At 39.7% G+C, this 11,289-nt stretch overlaps 1 protein-coding gene across 1 annotated transcript; it reads left to right on the forward strand.

Moving 5' to 3' along the window:
* Positions 1-1,429: 1,429 nt before the first annotated feature.
* Positions 1,430-9,610, forward strand: ube2q1 (ubiquitin-conjugating enzyme E2Q family member 1). The gene is made up of 13 exons (XM_028402056.1): positions 1,430-2,142; positions 2,536-2,640; positions 3,774-3,896; positions 4,167-4,220; positions 4,489-4,629; positions 5,219-5,303; positions 5,457-5,517; positions 5,595-5,685; positions 5,776-5,834; positions 5,967-6,015; positions 6,134-6,229; positions 7,914-7,980; positions 8,588-9,610. The coding sequence occupies exons 1-13, from the start codon at positions 1,984-1,986 to the stop codon at positions 8,617-8,619; spliced, it is 1,122 nt and encodes a 373-aa protein (XP_028257857.1). The 5' UTR covers positions 1,430-1,983; the 3' UTR covers positions 8,620-9,610.
* The last annotated feature ends 1,679 nt before the right edge of the window (positions 9,611-11,289 follow it).

Consider the following 11,289-nt stretch of genomic DNA (forward strand, 5'->3'; position numbering starts at 1 on the left):
GTCATGGGGTCATTTCTGGTCACCACCAGGCCAGATTATGCAGCTGTATGTCTGAGTTCACTCACTTTCTTACACTCCTTTAGAGAAGGCCAAATCAAATATATAAAAAGCTATCCCTGTTGAAAAGGAGACCTTATGATAGTGTAATTAGAAATGACAGCACTGGGCCAGTAAGCTGCTCCCAAATTTCTACTGATAACAGACTTACTCACAAGGAAATGACTTTTAAAGTTTGCTTTTAAGGTTCGATATGCTCCCCGAAACCCACTCTGTCAAGTCTAATTGAATTCAAGGACTAAAAGGACTTCTTCCTGAAGATGGTATTCCATTTTCCTGGCATTGAACCTGTCTAGCTTTCAACCTCAAAGTTTAAAAAAAAAATATTTGTTTTCCTAGGAGGTATTGATTAAAAACTTTAATAAATAAATAATGCACTACTGTCATTTGGTAAACCAGACATATGTGAAAATTTGAGGAAAAAAACGTTTATTTAGCCTGAAACATAGTAGGAATCAGAAAGAAGCATGTCTAGTAATGTGGATATGTTCATGAGATTAAGGTGACCTACTGTTCAAATCTTTAGCCAACGCTGCCCCCTTGTGGACATCATACAATATTACAGCGATCTTAACACACCACAATACATCCAATATTTTTATTTAAAATATTTTTAATTAGAGTAAGAGACAGAGATTATAAAGGGATGGAAATGGTATCACTGTTGCAGCCTAACTTGCACACAGAGAGCCAACAAAAAAAGAACATGACACATTGGGAAATTAGGTAGTTTTTTTGTTGTGTAAACTAGGCCTAAGCAGACTTGTGTGCTTTCCAGAAAATAAAACTAAAAGTCAATAAAACTATATCAATAAATCAATGACACTGAGGGGGTTGTGTGATTGAAGGCTTGTTTTGAGTGTCTGGGTTTTAATGACACCTCCAGTGTGGGTCCATCACATTAACTCACATGCTTGGCACAGTAAGACTTGTCTTTGAGCCATGGACAGTGTGCATGTTGTCATAAATCTGCACATTTGGAATCTCATAGGCATCTGCACTGTAATGACTAATATACGTTTCACATAATTAGCAGAAAGCTGCATGTTATATATTGATATTTTCAACAAATAGATAAAGTTTGGGCAATTTTGATTTTTACATCGAGCATGATGAACATACAAGTTTTAATTGTTAAGTAAAATAATTGCTGCTGAAGTACAATCTAATAATTTCAGGCACTTTGGCACCTTTAATCTGAGGGGTATTTACAGGTCTGCAGCAGCAGCCTAGATTAATATTTTCCTCTGATAAAATAAATCAAACCACTATAGAGCTGACTGACTAAATGATCCGCTGTCATAAACTTTATTTTCTTACTCTGAAATAAATTGAGAACGCGCTGAATGCTGGGATTCTGCGGGAACGGGGAGATTGCAGAACGCCATCTTTAAACCCCACAAGAGGCCAGCTACAGTTGTGTACCGGGGATGAAAAACACTATCCCTATACAGCGGGATTGTAGGTCAGATCGTAGAGATTATATGCGTGTTTTACACTTCAGCAAATAGTAAATGACTGCCCGGTGGGACTGTGAGGAGATTGTCACAGGACACCGCGAGAGCCTTAAATTGTTGTTACCATAGCCAGACAACAACAATAGACGGAAAGACAACAACAACGGACTAGCTTGCTAGCTTGCTCGCCTAGCTGCTTGCCAAGTACTGCGCTGTTTTCAAACGCTAAGTGGATCTAGCTAACGTTAGCTACTTCATTAACAAATCTGTCTGGCTGCGCTGAAATTTGACTGGATGCGATTTATAGCTGGTGCTGGATATTCAGCTACAGCTGCCAAGGCAGTTCGGCGCCTCTTTAGTACTTTTAACTCCCAATTTGTGCTATAGTCTACGGCGTTGCTTTAGCTAGCCAAAAGCTAAGTCCCGACTTCTCCCCCTCCCCAGCGGCCCAGCCGGAGATGCGTGGAAGATGTCGGTGTCGGGGCTAAAGGCCGAACTGAAGTTTTTGGAGTCAATTTTTGATCCTAACCACGAACGATTCAGGATAATTGATTGGAAGCCTGACGAACTGAGTTGCCAGTTTAACGTAACCGGAGAAAAGCTGTTAATAATCCACTGTAACATAACGGTAGGTGCGAACACAAGTCATGGGGTTTCGCTAGTATACACTTTCCTTGTTGGTTAGCCAGCTAAAGTTAGCCGGTTGATATGCTAGCTAGGTAGCACCTCTACAACTGTAACATCTGATACCACGCAGGACAGGTTATTTGGTCTTTGTTTAGCCAAAGACAGTTGGAGGTACGGATTCTTGGAAGATGATCTGTTGACCGGACAGCGTCATTTTAAATTGAATTGATAAGCAATCCTAGCATTTAGCTAAGGATGCAGCCAGAATGCTAATGTCGTCAACTTAGATTTGACGTATTTTGCTAGTCTCTGTTAACTGCTGCGACACTCGGAAAATTTGGGTCAGATGTACTGAAGCAAACGTTTTATTTTTGTCTTGTTTTACTGTCTTTAGGAGTCTTATCCATCTACGCCGCCAATATGGTTTGTGGACTCTGACGACCCCAGCTTGACACAAGTTTTGGAGAGGTTGGATGATGTGAGAAAGGGCAGCACCCTGGTAGGTAACCTTACATGCACGTCACATTCCACTTTTTCAATCTCTTTCTCTCTCTCTCTCTCTCTCTATATATATATATATATATATATATATTATATATATATATATATTTACATATTTACTTGTCAGTGTGAAGGATAACCTTAAACATTGGTCTCTGCAGTGGATATTATGAACTGGAATATGAGTGGTACTCCTGGTTAACGGTGTACTGTAGCCACCATCACACGATGCGGCAGGTGACCTCCAGTAAATAAAAATGAACAATGTGCACATACTTTCATTATGCAGTTGACTCCTACTTAAACTACCCAGGTATACTTAGTCAGAGTTTAAGTGCCCTTTGGTCTCACTGCTTTCATATTATGACTGACATGTGCCACATGATTTATCCTGACTTTGCAGATTTGACCTGACTGCATCTCAGCAGGACAATTTCTGTGAATTATTGGCACAGGATGCTTGGTTGCTGTGCAAATAATAGTGTTGCAGTTATTCGTGCTGCATGCTCTGTTTGTAGGACTTAAAATATCCTTTTTATAGAAGTGCTGTCACCACCTTCATTTGGTCTAAATTCAGATAAACACAGCTTTGTTGAACCTTACTTTTTGGGGGGATAAATAAGCTCACTTGCTCTTTTCTTACTTACTGTTGCACAGATGTTTAGGTGGTAACCTATTTTTGAGTTGCACCAAATTTGCTAAGGCACAACTCAACCACTGGTGTATTGTATTTATGCAAACACTGACAGTTTTTTTCCATTTATTTGCAGTACTGCAAGGTAAATCCTTACCATGTGTCATTATGTTTGCCTACATTTATTGCTACTCTCACACATTGCATTGTTTTACAGTAGTCTAGCACTTAGTTTCATTCTAAATGTCCTGCAACGCTAAATATAGAATGATGTAATTAGTCCATTTGAAGCACATGAGTCTGTTTGTTATGTTATGTTATCATAGGTGTAATATAGATGAATGTGATTTGGCTTCGCTATAATAACATCTGTATCAGGAATATGTCACACTAAAAATACATCCACATTTCTGTGTGGTGGAACTGCTTTGTAGCTGCACCTGTGATGTCAAATGGTTTATCTAAGTGTCTGTGTATTTGTGCTTTGTCTTTTCCAGCTTTTGCAGCAATTGAAGAAACTCATTTGTGACCTTTGTCGACTGTACAACCTTCCCCAGCATCCTGATGTGGAGATGCTAGACCAGCCCTTGCCCGCAGGTCCTGTGGGACAAGACAGAAAGGCAAGTCTGCCCACTTCAAGCTTTTTAAAATGGCGTGCACATTTAAATGTTTTAATATTCACTCCTATTGGAACTTAGTCATAAAACGGCAGTCTGCGTTACATAAAGTCTTGTAGGTTTATATGAAGATGTTGACTAAGCTGATCAATAGGCTCTTTTTGTGGCCACGGTCAGTAAAAAGTGGCCTTTTGTAAAATGTGTGCATCACTCAGCTGGTCAAGTCTCTTGCAGATGACTTTATTTAGCTTCACTTTGTCTGTGTGTGTGCAGCATGGAACGGAGGAGGTCACATCTGAAGAGGAGGAGGAGGAAGAGATGGGGGAAGTAAGTAATTCTGTTTCATTTACTGTGTTGCTCTGTGCATGTTGTGTTGACTTGTTTTATCATCCCACCTCTTAGTCACACATTTTTTTGTGAGCAGTGTTGTGGCTCTTGTCATATTTATAAAGTGTAGTATAATATAAGGATGGCAGCCTTTTCTGGCTAATATGTTTTCCCTTCTTCACCTGTACACAGTATTATTTTTTTCACTGAAATGACTTGCCACTGTGTCTTTTTTGAAATGTTTAACATATCAAATATGAATCAACAGGACATTGAGGATCTGGACCACTATGAAATGAAAGAAGAGGAGCCTGTGGATGGGAAGAAGTCTGAGGATGATGGCATTGAGAAGGAGAATCTTGCAATTCTGGAGAAGATCAGAAAGAACCAGAGACAAGACCACTTGAATGTAAGTCTTTATTCAGGACCAGATGTTAATGTTTTATCTAACATCCCAATTTTATAAATGAGTTCATTGTTATTTACATTTCTGTAGGATGATATTGTTGGTAGTAGTAGTATTTGCAAATGATGAAAGAATTTGAAAAATTGTCCTGAGATATTTGCTACACAGATGAGTGGGTAATGTGCCCTGCTGCAGTATGATGCACGTCTTCAGGTTCCTGTTAGCGTCTGCTGTTCAAGCCACCATAAATGTATGAAAAGATTTGTTTTTCTTCCGGAAAGGGTTCTGTGGCTGCTCATCATCATCCTATTTAGTGGCGCAGCTGTGTCTGTGTCTAAAATGTGTCAGATAAAATTATAACCTCATAACTATGTTACCAGCCTTGCATGCTATTCATGCACTTGTTTTACATTTTGTACATGTATTTTGAGGCTCAGTGAAACATTTCTCTGAAGGGATGTACCGATATAAACATTGATGTCTTGTTAAATAAAGCTTTGTCTTTGATGGCAGCCCATGTAAACTACAATTGACAGGTTTCTCCCTATGGTGGATTGAAAGGCATTGTGTTCTTTGTCCACTATTGATACAGGGAGCTGTATCTGGTTCAGTGCAAGCCTCCGACCGACTGATGAAGGAGCTAAGAGAGATCTATAGGTCTCAGAGTTACAAAACAGGTACGACTAATACATGGAGCTCCTTGTTTTTTTTAGTTGAAAGATAAAATAAAAGTAGTGAAAATGAAGAGACACCCTCAAAGAGGTGGCAAAAAAAGGTGGCAGGACATTCTTATCAGCTTATAATTTATATTTAATCAATTTCTGTTACAGGCATCTATTCAGTTGAGCTTGTCAATGACAGCCTGTATGAGTGGCACGTTAAACTAAGAACGTAAGTAACTGGGATGTTGAATCAGTTTTTTTTCTTCTCGGTATGAACACAGACTAATTGAATAATTAATTCAACAGGGTGGATCCAGATAGCCCTTTACACAGTGATTTACAAGTCCTAAAGGAAAAGGAAGGAATGGATTACATTTTACTAAACTTCTCATATAAAGTGAGTAAAACTTGACTTTGCATTAATAAATCTGAGACACTATTTTTAGAGTCTTTGAAGTAAATGAACAGTTTTTTGTTGTCTATACAGGATAATTTTCCCTTTGATCCACCATTTGTTCGGGTGGTTTCACCAGTGCTGTCTGGAGGGTGAGTTTATTTATCTGCTGTCTCTTTCGTACTGTTTTCAAGTTTAGGCTGTGTTAGTGTCAGATGAAGTATTTTCTTTTGGAAGAAAGGAGGCCTTTTTTCCTGATGGAGGTTTTCATTCTCTTACTGTAGTTACGTTCTTGGAGGGGGTGCCCTGTGCATGGAACTTCTAACCAAACAGGTAGGTGAAGTGTACTTTCATAAACCCACAATGCAGTCTATTCAATATTGCTTATTTGACTGTATTTGTTTGCATTTTCAAAAACCTCCCCTATTGACACGGTGTTTCCTGACTGTAGGGTTGGAGCAGTGCCTATTCCATTGAGTCTGTCATCATGCAGATCAATGCCACTTTAGTCAAAGGAAAAGCCAGAGTGCAGTTTGGAGCCAATAAAGTAAGTCCTTAAAGTGATGATGGCCTCTCATAATAAATGATATGGAACATATTGATTACATTTACTGAAGGTTTGGTTTCCCAGTATGTAGTTTTGGTCTGTTACTATATGATAATCACAGTGTCAGTTCCTTGTCATAGTTATTTTTACGTACAGTATGTAGTGTAATTCTATCAGCCTGTGTTCTTCTTTTTTTCAGTAACAGCACCTATGTTGAAAGACAAAGTTTCTTATTGACACCTCATGTTGTATTCCCCTTTTCTATTTGTGTAAATATGTTAATAGGTTGTGGTGTATTAAGAGTGTTTTCACACAGTAATGTTTCTGTCAGTGTCCCTATTGATTTGCTTTATACTGGGATGTCTGTTTTGTCCTCCTGGCTCTGATTTTTTTTTTTTTTTTTTCTAATTTCTGAGCAGCTGTTGCTCAGGTGGTAAAGTGGCTTCTCCACTAATCGTACACACACGTGCTGACCTGTCCCTGACCAAGATACTTAACCTGAAGTTACTCCTGATAGGCAGACAGATGGGCATTTCTCATAGTAGCTCTGTACCATTGGTGTGTCACAACGGATCACAGGATCACAACGTGTGTATCAGCTCCACCCTTTCCATGTGACCCAAAACTTTTTTTAAGAATGTTACATATGCTTGTACAATGCTAGAAACTTTGCACTCTACCACATTGACGTCACAAGTTGTCCTCGCCCTCATTACTAGCCAGCTATGGACAACTATCCTTATGACTAGGGTGCATGACATTTGGTTGTAGTATTGTGATTTGTAATTTGAGTAACAGCCCCGGAGCTGGAACAAACTCTGTCCACTGGCACACTTTTACTGGCACTTTTGAACAGGGACCCATGGGTGGAGACAATATGAATTCCTAACATTATGATACAAGTGGGTGCTAAATTGGTAAAACGTTCCCTTTCACCCTCAACTTAAAAAGTCACTGTTACTATAGGGTAATTCAGAAACTTCTGCAGTCTTACATAATGTCTTAATAACCTTTCTTTCTCTGTGAGTGAATCGGAGCAACATCAGGTCAAAAGCTACATATGTGTTCAGACGCAGTATTTAATTGTATTTTTTGTAGACCGCCTGTGTTTTTGTAGGCCAACAAACAACTGTTAAAATTGCATGTGTTCAATAAGAGAAATCCACTTTCAGTTACAGTTTTGAATGTATTTATGTCAGTGGAACAGCCTTTCCTCTCAGCTGTAGCTTTCTCTGTTCTCTCTTTGTAACTACTGAATTCTTCAAGTAGATTATCAGTTTACCCAGAGTTAGCAGGAGTTTAGGCAGGGGTATACACATCTTGACTATGAGTTTGATATTAATAATCAGTAAAACTAGCCCTTTATATGTGAATAATTTAGTGGGCTTATTTCATAGTGTGTACAAAGGTGTGTCATTTTGTGGTTTACCAGTGATGGATGTATGAAGAGGAACTACAGGTGCACAGCCATGTCTTGTGTGGAAGCAGTAAAGTAAAACGAGGGGAGAATCTGTGTTCATTATCCTTTACCATACACAGGGTTTTGTTTTGGAAATTGGAGCTCAAAAGCTAATCATTTTTTGCTTGCTGAAAACAGCTGTCATTGCCGTTTCCTGTTCTCTACCGTCACCCTAAACCCAAATCACACTCTTGAGGTTGACTCCATTTTCATCCTTTCATGCAGAACCAGTACAATCTTGCCAGAGCACAGCAGTCCTACAAATCCCTGGTTCAGATCCATGAAAAGAATGGTGAGTGTTTTTTGTCTCCAGTTTCATACAGAGTGCATTACTGACCTTGTTTACTGAAACCAAATCCCTTCCATGCATCACAGCTAAGGGATATTGCTTCCTGGTTGTGAATGTACCAAAGATGGCAGCATTTACATGCATGTAGTGCACATTATTCCTTTATTTGTGTAACTGGTGTACACTGACAGTACACTGCAAGGATTTAGTTATCTACAATACCACATAAATATATGATGTGGTATGAGGATGAAGATCAACCATTAGAACATAGTTTGTTCTATTAGTCTCTCTGTTCTTGTGGCCAAATCTGGTCATTTCCATTTATGCAGAGTTTTCTTTTTGTCCTTGACCTCTGTGACACACACACACACACACACATTTTTAAAACAAAAGCAAGTAAAATATGTTAATGGATTCTACCCCACCAGGCTACATAGAGCTATATTTAGCTGTTGTACAATGTTAAATTGTGTGACAACTCAGACCATTTTTGACTCTTGGTGTAAAATGCAGATACAAGCCATTGAAGCAGGAAACAGTTTTCATATAAGCTGTTGGTATTTTTGTCATTATCCTGTAGTCACTGTTTTTTATCTCTCTTTTTTAGGCTGGTACACACCCCCTAAGGAGGATGGCTAATACAGACTATTGCCTTTCCTGCACTGGGACCACATGTCTTAGTTGTTTTTTTTTTCCTTGCGACCAATATGTTTTTATCCTGCAAACTATTTTGATCCCTACATGACAGTCTGAACTCAAAACCAAACTACTCATCCAGTGGCCACCTGAAAACGAGCAGATAAACACACAATACTCTCACTCCTTCCTAAAATTTACATCCAAGCTCATCAGCTTGACAAAAGGGTGACCTCCCTTCAGATATTTATCTCTGTACACCTGTTGTCTGATGCTGTCTAATTTTATCCATTGCAACATTCACTTCATACTCCAGGAAATCGGCAGACTAAGTATCACGCACACTCACCCTTTGGTTTTGGCGTTGAGCATGCTAAGGTTACTTGCTGGCTGTGAGCTGAAAGGTGCGGCATGGCTTTATCTTCCAGCAGTGGCTGTTTGATGCTCCAGTCACCGGACGTTGCCTCTCTGGCCAGAGACTGGATCTGAGAACACATGTGACATTCCCTGAAATGATGTAGTGGTAGCAGAGAAGGACATTTGAATGCTGCTGGTAGGAAGAACCACCCTCCATGGATGGCGTCTGTAATATTGTGCTTGTGTATTATCTTTACAATGCCATGATCCCTCCTCGGGAATAGCATACTTCTGAGACGTTCGCTTCGAAACCTCTTTTTAAAGCTTAAAGCCTTGAGCTGGAGAGGTAGAGGAAGAGACTTGCAGGGTGGAACAGTTAATGATGAAGATCAATATCCTGCTGAGCTCAAAACTCTGAGACCACTGTGTTTCATCATAACCAGCAGCTGGACCGCTCCCTGCAGGAGGGGTTTGGTGTGTGTGCGGCCAGTCTGGCAACATAAAAAAAAAAATAAGACCTGAATGAGAAAAGCAGGGCCGTGTTTGGATTGGATCACACTGTAATGTAGTTGATTTTAACTCCACGTGTAAACATGTAAATTTGTATTTCTGCAAAAGGATTTAATTGTTTATAATGTAACCATGTCTGAGTCTTTGGCTGGGCAGAGACTGTATTACTATATACCCTTGACTATTAACTGCAGGGGCTCTGCAACTTCTGAAGATCCATTTAGACTAAGAAGAAGTTACTTCATGAATACTCCTGCAGAAGGAAAAAATGTTCTTATGTAAGCTTGATAACTACTGCGGTTTTCTTTTTTTTTTATTGATTTGTAATCCCTGTGTTATTGGCAACAGTGACAGTACCATTCCCCTCATTTGCCAGCACCTCTTTAGTTCAACGGCTGTGAAAACAATGGCATCTACACAGCTGTTTCTAGCATACCAGAGGTTTGGTTAATCATATCTAATCACTCCAACCAGAGGAACCTCAGTAAGGCTATGCAGTGAAGACACGGTCTTGCAGAGTTTTGTTGAACTAAAACAATTGGTCTTAACAGTGTAGTCACCTGCTTAGTTGTGTAGCTGGTTCACATCCTCACTACTTTGCCAATTTTGCAGTTTGAGGAAAAAGTGACCTTTATCTTCTGACTTCTCTTTGACCTCATGGCTGTTATAAAAATGCAGCTGGGGTCATGAATTCACAGCAATAGTCTCGACCATATACCTTCTGGCTTCACACCTGGGAAGATCAACTGGAGTCTGTTCCGTTTCTAGAACATTTGTTCAGGTTGGATAAATATTTGTTCAGATTTGCCACAGGAGGGACCCAGCTCTTCCCGTTACCACCTTTCTGGTTACTTTTCATGACCACTCTCAGCACTGCTGTATCCTTCAGTGTGCTGAGGCATTGATGTAATGTGAATAATTTGCAGAAAACTGTGTGGAGCATTCCAGTTAATGCAGTTACACGCTTGTTGTGGGTATTCTGTTGTGTGGTTACTTGCATTGTTTTAAGTATATTGTCCTGATAACCAGCGTAGGAAGCTTAGTTATGCTACTTCATACAGCCATTCCTCATTTTTGAGTTGATTTATGTTTTACTCAGTAATACTAACCTCAGTCAAAACAGTTAGAGATTACAGCACTTCTGACATTTGTTTAGACCTGCAGGTTTTGATCAATCACCCCCCCCCCCCCTATTTTTTTATCTGCCACAAGCAAAATCTCAACTTGACTATGGATCATTGGCATGGTTGTTAGCTGTTGTGATGCGCGTTGGTAATGTACTAATCACTTCATTCTGGTCACAATGTCAAGCCCACCCCTGCATTCTCTGGAGGAGCAAACTCAGGAATACATACTGCACACTCAACTTTGCAAGGGATTGCTTCAGAATATCGTCATGAAAATGCTAGATTTGAATGTGTCAGTCTTTTTTTGGGCCATTTTAAACTGACGGCCTTGTTTTAACTGAAGGCATTGCAGTGTGTTTTGCTGTCGACTTGCACACATTTGGATTTTCTGATTGTCACTGAGGCAAATTTTTTTGGAATGATCAAATGGGGTAGAAATTTGCCCAGATGCTCAGATTGTCCTGTGAGAGGATCAGAACACATCAGCCCTCTCTCTCTTTGATATTGCTGTCTTTTGCATGTCAATATATCCGTGGGTGTTTCTCCCCAAGCTATGGAGGACAAAGGGCAGTTTGGTCAGGGTGTTTTAAAAGACTAGGTGTATCCATTTTTTTCATGACTTGTTTTACTTGTGGTTTCCTACTAAATTGGTGCACAGGATCATTCCTCCTTGTGTGCT

The sequence above is a fragment of the Parambassis ranga genome, chromosome 3 (assembly GCF_900634625.1).
Source record: "Parambassis ranga chromosome 3, fParRan2.1, whole genome shotgun sequence".
NCBI classification, from domain to species: Eukaryota; Metazoa; Chordata; class Actinopteri; family Ambassidae; genus Parambassis; species Parambassis ranga.

Excerpts from the sequence above, each read along its gene's own strand:
- ube2q1 (XM_028402056.1), top strand. The coding sequence starts at position 1,984 with ATGTCGGTGTCGGGGCTAAAGGCCGAACTGAAGTTTTTGGAGTCAATT. Across the intron at positions 2,143-2,535 it reads TAATCCACTGTAACATAACG|GAGTCTTATCCATCTACGCC; the intron begins GTAGGTGCGAAC and ends TACTGTCTTTAG. Across the intron at positions 5,835-5,966 it reads TCACCAGTGCTGTCTGGAGG|TTACGTTCTTGGAGGGGGTG; the intron begins GTGAGTTTATTT and ends CTCTTACTGTAG.